The sequence below is a fragment of the Paroedura picta genome, chromosome 7 (assembly GCF_049243985.1).
Source record: "Paroedura picta isolate Pp20150507F chromosome 7, Ppicta_v3.0, whole genome shotgun sequence".
Classification (NCBI taxonomy): domain Eukaryota; kingdom Metazoa; phylum Chordata; class Lepidosauria; order Squamata; family Gekkonidae; genus Paroedura; species Paroedura picta.
Window position 1 is genome coordinate 44,677,383 of NC_135375.1, and position 17,763 is coordinate 44,695,145.

A 17,763-nucleotide genomic window follows, 5' to 3' on the forward strand; every position below is an offset into this window, starting at 1 on the left:
CAAGAGTGAACTGAAGGTAGATAATAGTATTCTGGTGTACTATCTGCTCTTTACTGGGATTCTGAAAAGAGATGGACCTTGATGTTCCTGCATAGGGTTTTTTCTATACAAATTTGAGATAACCATAACACGGATTAGTTATGATCTAACTATTAAGAAATCCAGCAGTACTCTGTAAATTGAAAATCTATTGCTGGACCATGGAGATTCTGATAGAATCATAGAATCATAGATTCTAAAGATTTTTAAAACAACAACACTTAATCATTTGGTTCAAAAGTTTGAAAGCACTACCCTATTTGTATGAGAATATTCTTGTCTAAAAGAGAACAGCTATATTGGAGGCTTGGTTGCAGTTAGTGGAAATTTTGGGGAAAATGGATGGTTTGTGTGACTGTATTTGAAAGTGATTTTAGTTAAATCTGTTAGTTAGCGGGATGACATCTTAATTCAAATATGACTGTGACCCAGATTTTATATAACAACGAGAGACCGTATTGTATTCTGTTAGCAGCAGCTGGCCTTGAAGGTCTGTGTTTAGATGATTTAGAGGTTTTCCAGATGTCTTTCATTTTTAAAAGCTGTTAACTTCCCTAATGCTTTGAGTGAAGGAGAAACAAAAGACAAAAATCGGGGAGAGGTGATCAGGACAAAAAGGGAGGCTTACCTTTAAAAGGGGGAAGTTAAGCATTTTGAAGAAACGAATAATATTATATAACTACCAGATAACTTATCTCTGGATAAAATGGGCGCTAGGCCCACCTCCACACATACACCGCCTGACCTGGGCAGGCCAGCTAAGGCATGGAGAGGCCTTAGCAGACCTTATCAGGAGGCAAACGCTTTGGGGTAGTCCTTTCCCCCCAACACCCCCAAAGGCCCAATGAGGTCTCTGCAGGCCTTGGTGGAGCTTTTTAAGGTGGGGGGGGGAACACTGGGGCTCCCCCATCCCCCCCACTGGCCCACAATCCCAGGCCCTCCATCTTCCCTCCCAGCTCCTGCTTACTGGGCTGGAACTTCTTCCAGATAGAAGAAATTGGAAGGGGATGCGACCAGAGGTGGGACATCCTTCCTGATTGGCTGCTTATTGGATAGATGGCAAATCAGGAATGGGGCAGCCAAGGCAGCCAACCTGATAGGTGGATAGGCAGTGAGTCCCAGCTCCTCCCAGCACCTCTTACCAGCTTTATTAATGGTTAGACATTACAGATTTGGCTCTAGATATCTCCTTGCAGGCAACTGTCTAAGAATCAATATTCTACTTAATTGTTGAGTCTAGGTTTTTTTTTTTTAATGTTATCACTTTCCCCAGCATTGTGAGTGTCTGGAATCTGGGCTTTAGTTTTCTGTTCAAAAATAAACCCCAGTACATCTTGATGTCTATAAGTTTAATTGTTGTGCAAAAGCAAGTAGAGAGCAAGAAAAGTTCTAAGCTGAGTAATTGCAGAATTAAGTTTTCTAAACTGAATGGCTCACTAGAACTCAAACTGTGGGACATCTTTGCACTGTAGTCCATGTCTAAAATTGTAGCCTGCAAAGCGTTCTCTCTGCATTCCCATTTTAGTGCTCATGCCTTGTGTAGAGCTTTCTAAGACTTCTGTTTTTCTAAATAGCTTGCCGCATAGTTAAAATGAGCAATCTAGTTTATGAAGTTTTGCTAGGTAGGTGAAGGTGTTTGGGTGCAGCTGCTGCATGATGTTTGGAAGAGGCCCTTAGCCCATATGAATCCGGCCATCTCACTTTCTCAAATTCATGCAGCTGTTTTACTAGGATATGGTGTGTGTGTGTGCAGCTGACACAATTTGAGTAGTGAATTTGTAGGGTGTGTGAAACATTTTAAAAGTGCTGTTTGTAATCATAACGTTAACTTTTATGGATGACATCTTGACATTTTAAGTCGGTTACCAAACAGTGGCACGTAATGTTTATTGTGTCAGTTTTTTCAAAGATTGAAGTGATTGGCTTGCCTGGGAATAAATTGAATACCTAATGAGTAATTTTGGCTATGTGGAGTAGCATTTCATCCTCACCAGAGCCACAAACCTGTGGGGGAAGTGCTGTGTTTGACACCCTTCCACCTAACGACAGCGAAAGAGAAAAAGAATACTGTCATCTCCCTTACGATCTGATTGATCGGATTGTTTGTATCCAGGGGGATGTTAAAATGAGCAGAAGCAACTAATGGTATGTGCGTAAAGAGGCTTTCACCGGAGGAGGTCTGAAAAGAGGCTTCTTGGCCCTGGCAATCCTCCTGGAAGCTTCACCAGCCCTGAGGTTTTACTTCCATTACCAGGCAATAAAGCTTTTTGTCATAGCACCTTTGTGGGAATTCAAACAACAATGCTGCTGCTGCTGCTGGGGTGGCGGCTGGACGGGATGTACCCTTGAAGGCTTTAATGTGTTACATGAAGCCTTTGACTTTGGTGTTAAACTTACTTTGCAAGGCTAGATGGAAAGGGCTATACATGATTGCTCATGTTTACCTCTGGGTTATTTTTCTATTTTATTCATGCAGCTTGTTGATAAAACTTCTTTTGCAAAAGCCTTGAAAATCTGCTCTGTGATGGCAAGTTCCAGGTGCCTTAGTTCCTGTAGCTGTGTTGGTCTTTCTAACAAGATCCAAGAGCAACTACTCTTGTCCTTGACCCAGTGAGATTTCAGTATGGTATACAGAACCTTCCAACCTTCTTAATGTGACAAACTTTGATAAAAGGGAGCCCTGAGTGAGCTGCTTATTTTGATTCGAGTGATCTTGCTGGCGAACCAGTCTTGTATAGCAGTCAGTGTTAGACCAGCATTTGAGGATCTGTGTTCAAATCTCTTTCGCTGCCATGAAACTTTCTGAGTGACCTTGAGCCAGTTGTTGTGAGGACAAGATTAGAAAGGGGAAACATGGATGCCATTTGAGACCCTTGGAGGCAAGGTGAGATAAAAACGTACAAGGCATTCATTCAGACGGCAAGTGCTGAGTTAAAAATAGATGGTAACAGGTAGAATGCCTTAAATGTTGTGGATCTCTAGTGATTTTTTTAAAATCTAACCCTGTATGTATTCCTAAGGAAGAGATGCCACAATTGTTGGATGAGACATCTACAGTATTGTCTACTAAGTGAATTATTCCCTCTGTATTTGCATCTTTTGTGACATCTGACTTTGTGGAAGCAGGATGTAGAGAGAGGAGGGGTGGCAGAACCCAATGAAATGGCCATGCATGACTAAAGAAACAAGGTTTTGAAAATTAACTGTAAGGTGATGGGGACAATCAAGTTCATATTCTAGAATTTGTCACTTTTCTCGGAATTGTTGTACTGTCCTTTTTAAAAATCTTTGCTTCTGATACGTTGCATTACCTCTTTTGAGTAATCAATCCAGCTAACATTCTAAGCAGGGTCATAAACTAGTTCTGGACCTGTAAACCCATGTTAAACTTCTTAGGTGTGCAGCATTGATTTTAGTATTCCTGTTTACAAAGGCCCAGAATTCAACATCTTTTGTTGAGTGAAACATGATTGAAATGACTTAGATTCTCCCACCCCATTGAACTGAAAACTAGCACATGAATGCCACAGAGCTTTGATGAAATATGCACAAAGTCAGGTTTGTGCTTCAAGGTGGAAGCACAAGAGGGGAAAGAGCCCATCCATGAGAATGCCTTGTGTATAAGTACAGTGCCATCAGACTGGCTTTGCAGCCCCTTAATCCAATCCAGTCCCTTGACGAGAGCAAGCATTGACTTGCACTCCTGTAACAAAAGCCTTACCTTGTTCTTGCCAAACACCAAGTCATTCTTGCTGACTAGCTCTGCCCTGCATGCCAGGAACCGCCTACTCACTAAGTGATCGCTTTGGCAGGTTTGAATCTGGCAGCTTCTTGGAAGCATGAGAACCTGTAGGATACAACAGAAGGGGCCCTGAGTCTCTTGGTTACCAACACTGTGATGCTAACAACAGGTGCAGAGGTAAATCCAGGCAAATAGTCAAGTGAGGTCCAGAGGCAGAGATGTAGCCAAAGGCCCAATTCTGCTTAATATGTAAGGTATAGAAAACAAGGAGGGGCTGAGTTTAGGGGGTCTTCATCCCAGAGATTAATTCCATCAACTGAGAAGTGAGCTCTGAGCCTAGAGAATTAAGGGGTTGGCCCCTTGGCTGTTTGGACCTTCCCTTGGTAGAGACCCTCTTGAAGGGGTTGTGTCCTAGTGGTAGAATGCGAAGGGCCCAGGTTCAGGTCTGGCATATCCAGTTTTAAAAGGATTCAGTAGTAGGTGATATGAAAGACCTCAACCTGAAACCCTGCCTAGTCCCTGCCCGTTTGAGTAGGACGTACTGCTTTTGATGGACCAGCAGAGTCTGCTTTACTGTATGGCAGCTTCATGTGTTCCTTGGTGCCTCACGGTCCGCAGAGAACACCGATCAGCATGGCTTTGGCAGTGTTATTTGACATTGGCTGGATCCTTTTGAAATATCCTAAACAGCTAATGTTATATTTGCATCCTTGGCCAGGTGTTTGCACATTAAGGGACTTTCCTCAGTGACAGGCTAATGAAATAATATTAACCTTTAGGCTGGTAGTGATGTCTTTGTCTGTATTATGAGGTTTCAGTTCCTCTAAGTGGAAACTGGGAGCAAAGGAAAGGGTTGTCTAGTTTCACAGTGTCCCTTGAATTGCTGGCTGCTATTTTTTAACTGCTTGCACCTGTGTACAATAAATCACTGCATTTTGTTTGTGGGATCTTGTTTCTCTTCTCACTTGCCCACTTCTTCTCAAAAACTTGAATAATCTATCTTGGGTGCTATTAAATACTGATCACACTCATTCTGTTTGGTATATTGATAGATCCTGACCCCCTCCCCCCACACACACACGGTGCCATTAAACACAGTTGCACTTCTGTATCAGAAAATGCAAGAAGCAGAAATACTGACTAGTGTCCTGTCCTTTGATTCAAACTGCTAATTCAGCAGTCTGTGCAACCACTGTGTTTTGAAAAGATCTATAGATATGCCAGGTGAACAGACCTGTTCTTAGATTGCATTTTGCTTGTATGTCAGTTAGATTTGCACAGAGAACTTGCATTGGCAAAAGTCTGAGGACACAATGCGGGAAATACCACTAAAAGGAATTTGCATCGCTCTTTGTGCAATTATTCCTCTTTTGTATTGCCTCCTTTATTTTATACAATAACTATTTGGGAAAGAATGTTAAAGATGTGGTGGCCAGCAAGGCAGTGATGTTAGCAAAAAGGAATTGTTCTAGAGAGACCTACCCTTTTTAACTTTTTGACTGTGGTAGAGCTCTTTAAATAAAAGTTCAGGCTTCAAGGACCCCCAGAGTTGATGTCAGCTGGCTATGCATCCATGTTACAGTGCCAGAAGTTACATCACCAGAAGTTACATCACCACCCGCCCCTTCACCCTCCTTTTGCTCCCTCCCCCCACCCGTACTACTACTACAGTGGCTCTTCCTCATGTAGGCCAGGAAAAGGAAGAAGAGGTCTCAAAGGAGTCTCAAAGTGGCTTACAGTCACCTTCCCTTTCCTCTCCCCACAACAGACACCCTGTGAGGTAGGTGGGGCTGAGAGAGCCCTGATATTACTGCCTGGTCAGAACAGCTTTATTGGTGCTGTAGTGACCCCAAGGTCACCCAGCTGGTTGTTTGTGGGGGAGCGGGGAATCAAACCCAGCTCACCAGATTAGAAGTCTGCACTCCTAACCACTACACCAAGCTGGCAAGAGCTTAGCCTGGACCCCCATACCATGCCACAACCGACTACCTCCTCCCTTGATTTTTACACCCATGGCTTACCCACTAAACCTTCCAGGCAGTGGTGGTCAGTTTCCTAGCTTGTGGCCAAGTCCATTAAGGCATGAAGGGGAAGGCTGCAGACCCCTAGGGATCTGTGAACCCCTGATTGGGAATCTCTGGTCCAGACAATGACTTCTTAGCCATGATTTTCTTATAAGGAAATAGCTAAGCATTTAAGAGCCCAGTTAGTTGCCCTTGGCTTAGCTGCTGTAATTGTGGTAGAGAATTTGGGAAAGATGAAACGGCAACTTTGCTGTCAGGTCACAGCTGACTTGGCAATCCTGTAGGGCAGGGATTCTCAGCCAGGTTTCTGGGGAACCTTGGGTTATACGAGAGCTCTCCAGGTATTATGCAGCCTTTCCCAGAAATTCAGATGATCACTAGACATCACTGGAGTCCACTTCCCCTGTTGCTCTATAGCAGTGGTCCCCAACCTGCGGGCCACGGCCCGGCGCCGGGCCGCAGCTCCCTCTCCCCGCCCCCCCCCCGCAGTAAAAAACTTCCCAGGCCGCAAGCTTGCGGCCCGGGAAGCTACTTACTGCGGGAGGGCGGGAAGAGGGAATCAGGGCCGGGCTGCGCCCGTCCAGGCCGCGCCCGCGCGGCCCGATGCGCGGGCGCGGCCCGAAGCGTGGGTGTGGCCCGCGCGGGCGCGGCCCGATGCCCTGCCGGTCCCCAGCCTAATAAAGGTTGGGGACCGCTGCTCTATAGGCCTTCTCTTTACCTACATTGGAAATGGTGATTGATTGATAGGCTGATCATCATCATACTTCTGTGCCGATTTCGCCATATTTGGGGTTTTCAAAGCTTGAAAAATATTTCAGGGGTTCCTCTATAGTCAAACAGTTGGAAAAGGCTGCCACAGGTTTTCAAGGTAAGTGATGTTCAGATGTGGTTTGCCATTGCTGGTCTCTGAATCATAACCCAGGTATTCCTTGGAGAGGTCCCGCATCCAAATACTATTCAGGGCAGACCAGGAAATGGAATTCAGAGTCCGTGTGAGAACTTGATCCAGCTGGACTACAGTGGAATGTGCCTGCAAATATGTTTTAGAACTGCTTAATGGCAGTGGTAGACAGACAGTGGATTAGGTTGTCCAGAGCATATAAAACATAGATTTGTATGTTACCTTGCAACATGGACACCTGTGTTCTACCCCTGCCCCTGGAGATAAGGATTTATATCTGGTGTACTTTACTGGTGAGCATGGAGAATCAAGTGGAATGGAAGTATTAAAAATAAATGAGCAGAGACAAAGTAGTTTGGAAGGAAGAGTTGGTAGAAGTGGAGTGAGGGAAAGCTAAGATGTTTAACAAAGGCATTGATGTTTTAAATGCATAGCAATACTATCTATTAATAATAAATGGTGTGGTACAGAGCAGATGTGCCAGAATAAGTTATTGCAGTTTATGGATTAGGTCAGAGAAACAAGTAAGCAATGCAGATGATGTTTGGAGGTACAGAGACACATGCCTGTGAACATACTGAAGGGTAGAAGGTGGTGTGTGGGAACCTTGTAAAGGGTAGTAATCAACACATTAGCCCAGCATGGAGTTTGCAGAAGGTTTTCCTGAGGGAATACCTAAGAACCAACATCATGCTTCCTTTTATCTGTAATTGTAATTGCAAGATACATACATAATAGCTCCATCCATAGCAGGAGTCCCCAGTGTGGTGCCTGTGAGCACCATGGGCTCCATAAAAGTTGGTGAGGCAGACTTGCTAGTGGCTACCCTCATTTTTAGCCGGGATGGTCAAACTCTAGTTCTCCAGATGTCCATGGACTACAATTCCCATGAGCCCCTGCCAGAGCATGCTGGTAGTGGCTCATAGGGATTGTAGTCTTTGGGCACCTAGAGAGGTACAGTTTGGCCACCCCTGCACTGGAGAATCAGGAAGACTGGTAAGCATTCCTTAGATATGTGCTTCCTTTCCTCCTTCAGGCATGAACAACTTGCTGTGAGCTTTTTCTGAATAGCAGGGAGGGAGCAGTGTGCAAGTCTCAGAGTCCAGGGTGTTACATGAGGGGAGATGGGTGTTCAGGAGCCTACCCTCTGCTTCTCCAGATTTGCATCTTTCCAGTGGTTGAACCAAACCAAAGACAGTGTCAACCTTGACAGAACTATGGCTGGACTCTAAATAAGGCAGTTGTCTGTGTTCAGTGTAGTTGCCATGCTGCTATTTGGCAGTAAGGGGGGGGGGGGTATAGCATTGGGCTCCACCTCCTGAGGTAGCCATTTTGGATTGGTCTCACCACCCACACTCAAAGTTCTGAAGGTCTAGAGTTAGTAATTGTCGTCCATGGACCTCTGGACAGCCACAGTTTGGTCACCCCTGTCCTAATGGATACATTATGTGGCTAAACGTGGGCCTTGGGAAAAAGGGGTATCTTACAAAATCTGTGGCATTGCTAGGATAGGTAGCAAAACAACAAACTTAAGTAAGATTCCTGTAAGGGGATATGTTTTTCTCATGGTCATGATATCACTGAGGACAAGGGACCAGCACTAGTGATCAACATTCACACTACTACTCTTGATTATTCACTACCACTGTTATTAGTGTCTGATGATGGTTGGTTTAACCATTTTAGTTGTTAAGGTTTTAAGAAACACACATACAGATATTATCCCTGTATCCCCATGATTTGGTTGAACATGCAGCTATGGCCCCTGTTGAGTGCAGGTGTAGCAGTTTGACTGACAGGGAGGTTAAAAGCTTTTGCTTTCTGACGATCACAATTTCATGTCATGGGTATAAAGCCACAGAAGTTCTGTGATGAACTGCTAAGAAGCTACATGTTAGAAAAACAGCATTTGTTCTTTGGCATGCTGAAAAGTGACAAGCTTTGAAAAACTCCTCTCTGCCACCAGGCCAAGCAAACAGTTCTTCCTCCTTGCAGCTCACTGAAAACAATTAGGGCTGTGCTAAAGGCCGAACGCTCCCTTAACTGGCAGTGCTGGCACGCTTGACATAGTACTGCATTATTGTTGGCAAAGGAAGTTGAGTGGTGGCTTTTAAAATTTGTCTTGCATAATGCATCCAGGGTTTTTTTTTTCTACTTCACTTAATACTAGTCTTGGGAAGTTCATTGCATTTTAATAGCATATTTGTAGTCTGTATAGAAGAGCAGCGCTTCGAGCAACAAGAAGGCAAACACGTTAGTGTTAGATGGCCTTTTGTGGGCTTGATCCTTTGCTGATCCTTGGTGTCGTCTTTCCCATTGGCAGCTCACTTTGATAATCAAATTCTCACCTAGCTCGGGAGAACTGTAGTGTTGTCTTTATTGAGCAATCTGGCACAAGATTAGGATTTGGGGGCCTTAAAAGGAGTGCTTTATTGCATCATCCATCACCCAGGGCCTTATTCAGGTTTGTGCTTGCTTTGCATTTAACTTGTGCATTATGAGCAAGCAGAATCCCAACAGAAGACACGGTCCTCTTCTTCCCTTTCTGACTTAAAAAAAAAAAACCTATCATTGGGGGTAACGAAGCATATAGCTTTTGGTTTTGCTTAAAAAAAAAGTCCTGGCTCTGAAGCCTCTAACCACAGATCCTTCCGGTGATGGAGCTAGCTGGCTAATTGACAGAACTGGAGAAACCACTCAGGGGAAGCTGAAGAGAATGTTTCTTGCAGAAATGTTCCTCTTCATCATGGACAGTGTCAGGTTTATTGCACTTGCAAAGTAAAGACAGCCCAGCTGCGGGGAAGAGAAGGGGAGGGGGAGAGTTCTGTGTCTCATTAGGAGTCATTTGTACAGTTAATCTCTTGCTTAGATGTGACCCGACTTTCACAGAACTGCTATTTCAGCTGGGCTATCAAATAATTTTTCCATGGCTGAGTGGCACTTGTGTGCCTTCAGAGTGGTTCCAGCATCACACAGTTTTGTTGTTTAGTACTACTAGATCTATCCGTTGACCACATGTCAAGCCTTTCTCTCTTTAAGTGTGTGTGTGTGTGGGGGGCTATCTTCACAACAAATTGCTTGTGAGGCAACTTCCAGAATATCTTCCCTCAGGCTCAGTTTAGTCTTGTAACCCTCACATGATTGATTCTAAAGAGGCATTGCAGTTTTATCCTGTAGAATAAAGGGGTCGAGCTCTGCTGAAAGCTAAAGGACATATAAGTAAATTTTCCCCCCTCAAAGTCCGGCAGTCCCAGCTGTGGCCCATGGCGATGCTTTTAACAGATTGCTTAACTGCAGCTGGTCCTGAGTTAGCTGTCTGAGTGATTAAACTAAGGAAACTGTTGGAAAATTCCAGTCAGACTGCACCACTGGGAGCCTGTGGAGCTGAAATAATGAGGCTTATTTGGGTGGGTGGGTGGGTTGGGAGGAGGGCTGGTGCTAGAGAAAGCAGCACGTGGGTGGGGGAGGGCCAGGCAGTGCCAGGTGTTATGGGCCAAGGGTTGGCAAGACTGCTTAGCATTGCCATGTGCCTAGGGTGACAGCGGCAATTAAAGAATTATTCAGCCTTGTTAACATACAAGTTAGAGGGTCTGTTCTTTTTCATCATGTCTCCTGTACAGGTTTGTAGGAGGTAACTTAAATGAGGTTTCTGCTATGCCACTGCACAATAATTTAAAAATAAGGTTTCCTATGAAGCAACGTAATGTTTTAAATAAAAGGTCTTAAATGATAGAGGTGCTCCTGTAATGTATGAGTTCCTCATTCATTTCCAATCAGCATAGTTTTTGGACTGGAACACTAGTGGGGCTGATAATGACCATGGTTGCAAAAAGCTGACTCTTTAGGAAAGGATGACATTACAGAAAGTTGGGGGGGGGGTTCACAGGGCCAACTCCTCTAGCATGCAAAGTCTGATACGCCAGTTGAAGCTTTGGGCCTTCTATCTGTAAAACTGTTGTATTTTGTTGTAAAACTGTCACCATTTTGAAAGCGCCCATGCTGTGGTACCATATGCAACCATAGCTGGGAAACCCAGAGTTAAGGCTTGAATATACAGGGATAAAAATACTATGCCGTTTATTATGTATTTATTTTCCCATTTACGCCACACCCCTCCCATCATACTGAGTCAGGGCAGCTTCCAACATTAATTTACAACACATGCATAATAAATATTAAATATAATATTAAAACTTAAACTGTACACTAAAAACAATTGTGTCAATCATGCCCACTGCAAGAAGGTCAGAACAAGAGTAACTTCTTGAGAACAAGCTGGTATCTTCTTTTTGGCTAAAGATCAGTTAGTACTAGGGATGATGTCCTGCCACTCTGTATGTGGACACCTGAGCAGTGTTGCAATGTATTAAGAATATGCAAGGCAGTAACACCTACATGATTTGCATTTTTATGGGAATGCATTTAACGGGCCTCCTCTGTTTGGAGACCATTAGTTTTGAAAGTTTCTGTGGCCTGATGGCTGTCGTAAGGTTGGCTTCATGGCATTAAAAACAGTGCCTGCTTGGCTGAAAAGTGGCTTGGATTGAGGTACAGTGTTGCTTCAGTACTACTCTTGCCAATCCTCCCTGCCCCCCCCCCATGAATGGTAAGGAGCCTCCTACCTACTACTGTGTATAGCTCGTGAAGAGGGGAGAGATGTTGAAACTGCGCATATGAATTTGTGAATAAATTTATTTTATCCCATTACTGTCTAAGCCAAAATGCTAGTTTAAACCTACTTTTCCAAGGTAAGTGCTTTTACAGTAAAATGGGGGATTTGTATTATTCAGGAATACTTCCATGCAATAGCTGCAATTGCTCAGCACATGAGCAGCTGGTATCCTCAGAATGTGACGTCATTTCATCTCAACAGGCTTAGAACCAAGCCTGAACATGTTGGGTATACTTTCCTGTGGCCATATTGGTGTGATGTTCTCTTGTAATACAGGGTCGCTTTCATGCTGTTTGAAAATAATGTTACTCTGTATGGTAAAATAATTTTTGAACGTGAATGTGCTTCTATCTTTGCATAGTTGGTTAAGTGGCAACTAAACTGAAAATAGTCAACCTGGAAAGTCTCCTATATCGACTTTTCAAATCTTGGAGGTATATGTTGCAGAGTACTAGATAATCTTGTGAACATGCAATGTATACGTTTTGTTTTTTTTAATTTCTAGACATTGGTCTGAGTGCATTATTTTTGCTGCTTTGTTTTACTAGTTACACCTTAGCAGATATTGAATTTAAGAATGTAAGAGCCCTGCTGGATCCAGCCATGATCCATCTAGTCCAGTTACCTTGGAGGGCCAAATAGGCCATAAAATGCAAGGCCTTTCTCTGCTGTTGCCTCCTGACACAGGTATTCAGTGGTTTATTGCTCCTGAATGCAGAAGGGTTTAATTCTAGCATTGGACAATAAGTTAGGTATCAGGAGAATTCTCTAATGTAAGAGCTGTGATCCATACTGTTGTTCTAACTCCATTCTCTGCCCTTTTCTGCCCTACAGATAACCATTATCTTTAAATCTTACCAAGACTGTACTGATCAGAAGGTATATCAGGCAGTGACTGATGACTTGCCAGCAGCTTTTGTAGATGGCACAACGAATGGTGGCGATGGTGACACCAAGAGCTTGCGCATTGTGGAGAGAGTGAGTGGCAGATATGTGGAAATGCATGCCAAATACATTGGGACCACAGTATTTGTGCGCCAGCTAGGGCGTTACTTAACACTAGCCATACGCATGCCGGAAGAGCTAGTCATGGCTTATGAAGAGAGCCAGGACCTACAGCTTTGTGTGAATGGCTGCCCATCAAGTGAACGCATTGATAACAGTGGACATCTGCCTTTGCCAGTGATGGCGCAGGCCCTCACACATGGGGCATTGAGTCAGACCCGGAATATGTACACACTGGAGAATGCTTCCACCAAATGCCATGAGAAGATGCTGGTGAAGGACATCTATTTTCACTCTTGTGTGTTTGATTTGCTCACCACAGGGGATGCCAATTTCACAGCAGCTGCTCATAGTGCCTTGCAGGATGTTGAGGCACTGCACCCCAGGAAAGAGCGGTGGCATATCTTCCCCAGCAATGGGTGCGTCAGCCAAGGGAATGAGTGGTCTCGTAGTCTTGGACTTGTGTGTTTGATGCTTGTTGTGTTTTTGTAGGGGTTTTTTTGTCAAGAACAAAGGTTTTAAAATATATATTGTCATAATATATTGAGTAAAGAGTATATAATGTATATACCATGTATATGAAGGGATGCTTTTTGTCTTGGGACACCCAGCAGAATGTAAATATTGTTACCTTTTTCATGTATGTTGGATGTAATATTCTTTTGATTGTAATAATTTTTTTTGCTTTGCAGTTGGTGAAATATTTTATATTGTCCTTTCATCAGGACCCAATAGAAAGCACTTTATTTTTTATATATTAAATATTTATGTGTATCTAGGTAACATGTAAAGCATATATTCACATGTACATATATCATACCCAGTGCTCCCTCTAAGTATTACTTAGCTTAACTAACATGTTTAGGATCTCTTCTGAGAGCTTTTCCTACTATCTTGACCTTTTCCTGGATCAGTTAAGGTAATGCAAGAAACTGAATGGGAATAGGTCCAAGAAGAATTGGTTCTTCCTTTGGGCCCTAGGCATGTAGCCTTTTTTTCTTCATAGGAACAAAAATAATTTGCATTGTTCCTCCTAATTTGATCATTCATAGCTGCATCTTGTTTGTTCCTGATGCAGATGGTCTTTGCTTTCTTTAAAAAAAAACCCTCTAAGGACCACTTCTGTGTGACAATTTGTATTTTGGTTATAATACACAAGTACAAAAGGCATAAGTCTTATATTTGATAATGAAGGGCACATGTATGTAAAAAAATCATCTAGTGTACATGAGTGTGAGCCAAGTTTAATATGGTTTTGGATTCCATCTCTGATAGAATTATATATAAACATGATTGTCTTCAAGTGGTTTGTATTAAATGTGTACCGTTGCAATAGTGGTAGACCCTGTCAGGCTGATACAGGTTGGTTTCTCCCCCATCCCCTTCCAAAATGTGGAAACTTTCAATCTATCTAAAAGGGAAAAAAAGCAAAAAAAAAAAAAGCCCTCTAAATTCTATTCTCAAGCTTTAATCTTTCTTGTCTAAAGAGACGGGCAAAGAAATTAGAAAGCCAGCAGTCTGTTCAGCACATGTTAGTAGCTGGAACAGGGACAGTGGCTTTCATCTGGAAGCAGTTACTAAGACAGGATTTAGGTTGCTCTCATTGGTTTCACTCCAATCTTCTGCAGGTTTCAGGAGTGCAGTGTAAGGAGACCATATTCTTGCAGTGGTTTTGTTTTTTTGACAAATCTCTACCCTGCCCCCCAATGTATTACAGGAGTTGCAGTGTTCTCCTTTTGGTTTGTTTACTCCACACCTGGAAGTGTCCCGCCAGCTGAGCCAGGTTTCATTTGATCTTAATTATACCTGGAGGGGAAGGGGAATCTGTGCTTTCCTTTGACATACTGGAGATCCCCTGAGAGGAGGAATGTCAGTGCTATGCTGAATGTTAATTCTGGCTGCAGAATTTGGAGGGTCATGGTGGTGAACTCCACAGATGATGAGAGTAGCTGAGACAACGGCTAAGTGTACTATTTCAACTTCCATTCTTCCTAATGCATCTATATAGAAAGGCACCATTTTATGAATATATATTTGGTCCAGCTTAACCTACTTTGGTTGATTTGATGGAATTTCCCCCCACCTCAAGATCCTTTTAATTGATGCCAGTTACTAAAGCATACGCTTTGGTAGTAACTCTTGTTAAGACCGGGCTAGTAGGACTTGGTATAGCTGTCGGCTGTATTGGTGGTTTGAGGTAAGCCTTTATTTCATAGCACCCATCTGAAATATGGACCTTTCTTGTAGGTCTGAGAGGCCATCAGGAAAAATAGGTAATAGTCTAGCACAGCCATTCTCAACCTTTATTGGCCACTGTTCTTTTAGGAGCTTTTCTCAGGTTCCAGGACCCCTGTCAAACAAGGATATCCTGTGGCACAGATAGAAAACTCTTTGTTTTTGAACACCAAGAAAATTTGAATGTTCCAGTATACTGGAAAAACTTTTTAAAAGATGGTTGGAAATTAAAGTTTAAACATTTATCGGGCCTATCACGATCCTTGAACTTGGTGCCTTTCTACAAATTACTTGATATCAGGTTCCAAATTAGACAATGACAGTCGGAAGTCACCTCTTGTAATGATATCCTGTTCCTGGATTTTTTCACGGAAACTACCTTGCTGAATCAGCAATCAACCAAACATGATTTCTTGGTGTAATGTTTAAGAGCAGTGGCTTCTAACTAGCAGGTTTGATTCCTCACTCCTCCACAGGCAGCCAGCTGGGTGACCTTGGGCTAGTCAGAAGCTGTACTTACAGAGTAACTTTTCTTGGAGCTCTCTCAGCCACACCTGCCTCACAGGGTGCCTTGTGGGGAAAAGAAGGGAGGGTGATTGTAAGCTGCTTTGAGACTCCTTCAGGTAGTGAAAAGCAGGGTATAGAAACCAACTCTTCTTTTTCTTTCCCATGACAAACTTTCTAAAAATGATGTCATATGAGACAATTTAATTGATTCAATTATCAGGATCTCCCTGATAAAGCTGTTCTGACGAGCAGTAATGTCAGGGCTCTCTCTGTCTCACCTACCTCACAGGGTGTCTGTTGTGGGGAGAGGAAAGGGAAGGCGAATGTAAGTCGCTTTGAGACCCCTTCAGGTAGAGAAAGCGGCATGTAAAAACCAACTCTTCTTCATAAACCTTGTGGCCTCCTTCAAATATGCCAGGGTCCCCCAGAGGGCCATATGGCCCTTGAGAATGGCTGATCTAATACATAGAATAAAGTCTGAGTCCAGTGACCCATTTAGGAACAACAAAGTTCAATTCTGGGTATAACCTTTGATGTGCAATAATCTGAAGAAATGTGCTCGCACGCAAAAGCTCATACCTTGAATGAAACTTTGTTTTAAAGGTTCCCTTGGAGTCAGACTTCGTTCTGCTGCTTCAGACCAGCGTGGCAACACACCACAGCCTAACCCAAGTGACACATTTAATGATAATGTGGATCATTTTAACAGTGACCCTCAAGGCAATGCTTGCATGCTCTTTAATGCTTCAGCTGGAAGGTACAGGTGAAATTTCTGGGCAGAATGCAAGATTAGAGTATACTGCATCTCAATACTTGCTGTCTCGGTATCCTTGTTGAATCAATGTATGCAATCTTGAAATAAGTCCTTTGATTTACTGTTAGATAAGGTAGCATAGAATTTGGAGCATGACAAAAAAAAACCTCCCCCGTGCTCCCATCTTGTATGGATAAAAACATGTTAGTTTTAGGGTAGATGAATTTTACCAGTTTGTGTGCCAAGTGGAAAGGTATTTGTGGTCGAAGTCTGTAGACAAGCCTAGAGTTGCAACTGCAACGTGAGCTCCCTGATAACAGCTCTGTGCTAACTAATTTCCTGTGTTCCCAAGCCTTGTGAGTATATATGTACTCCAATATCTAAATCATGAAGCCCAGAGATAAGTAATATTTCAGAAATGTCAGCATGCCTAGAGTGTGGGTCTCTCTCTCAAATTCTGTTGTTCCTGCTGTGGGATTTTAAGAGAAAATGTTATTTGCACATGTTGGCGTTTAAGTCTACCACAGCCAAGAGAGCTTTAGTTAATGCCAAACATATGGATATTTTGAAGCTAGTGAAAGGTCTCTGGGGGAAGCTTACACTTAGAGGGAACACTGGTTTTCACAGACACTCCAAATGGCTGTCTCTTAGAAGGCTTCGAACTTATTTTTATGCTTGAAAATCCCCACAGTGTGCCCAGTCTTTTGCAAAGCCCTTTTAGATGTGGTTCATGGATAAACTTTTAAGTATGTGTTTTTTAAAAAGTGACTGTGCGGTGTATAAATACTTTAAATTATTATGATAGAAGAATAAAGTTACATACCATGCTGTGGAATGTTTGATGTGCTATTACTGACCCCTGGTGGATGCTTGTGTACAACAGCAGGAAGGCCGGTGGGAATGCACTTTACACAAGCTGAATTGCTTGCTGGACCTCAATATAAATATATATATTTATGCTAGAAACCTTTTGGTTCTTGCAAGTTGTCAAAAGCTACAATGTGGAATCATGCAGGGTAAGTGGCAGCAGGAACCATCGGAGTCCACATTAGTGTGATGGCAATCCTTGGAAGACAGCAGTTTCACTTCTGCATTCACATGATTACTTTATGCTGTTTCACAGGTCCCTAAGCTAAAGGGGCCATGTTGAATTGAACCTCCTGCCTGCAAATGACGGCCTTTTCAAACATGGGCAGGCTTAGTTTGTCTTATTTCTGTTTGCAGAGTTCAAAGGGAAATCTTCCTTACCTGCAGTTGTGCACAGTTTTAGGAGATGAACTTTTTAGCATGTTCCACTGAAAGGTATGGAAGTACCACCATATATCTATGCTATAATGGCATAAAGTGTTACGGAAACAATGTGAATCCGAGTCTTGGGTACAGAATAGCAGAATTCAAGCAGTAATGTTTGCTACTCAGAAGGATGAATAAAAATAAATTTTAAAGTACTTCTGGCTGAAGAATCTAGGGCATTATGGTTAGACAAGGGATGATTGGGGGATAGAAAAGAGGTGACTCAGGGAGGGGCACATGAAAGATGTATAAAATGATGCACAGTATAGAAAGGGAACTGAGACAACTTTCTTCCACTCAAAATACTAGAATCTCAGGACATCCAGTAAAAATGATGGGCAGAAGATTCAGGACAAACAAAAGGAACACCCAGTGAGTGATTAGAATGATCAATAACCACTTGCATGAAGAATGTCCCAGTGTCAATCCTCAGCATCTCCAGTTAAAAGGATCTGATAGTGATGTGAAAGACCTCTATGAAACCCACTGCCACTCAATAGACAACAGTCATTCTGATGGACCAGTAGGTAGCTTTATATGTTAGCAAGGGAAAGGAAATGAAAGTTTCTCTTACCTGTGATTTGCTCATCA

At 42.9% G+C, this 17,763-nt stretch overlaps 1 protein-coding gene across 3 annotated transcripts in view; it reads left to right on the top strand.

The window, feature by feature from the left end:
- RGMB (repulsive guidance molecule BMP co-receptor b) overlaps positions 1–16,714 on the top strand; it is a 32,820-nt gene extending 16,106 nt beyond the window's left edge. For all 3 annotated transcript variants that reach the window (XM_077347687.1, XM_077347686.1, XM_077347688.1), the window contains one exon: positions 12,213–16,714. In XM_077347687.1, the coding sequence (XP_077203802.1) occupies positions 12,213–12,875 (663 nt within the window). In that variant the 3' untranslated portion in view covers positions 12,876–16,714. The remainder of the gene's footprint in view (positions 1–12,212) is intronic.
- The last annotated feature ends 1,049 nt before the right edge of the window (positions 16,715–17,763 follow it).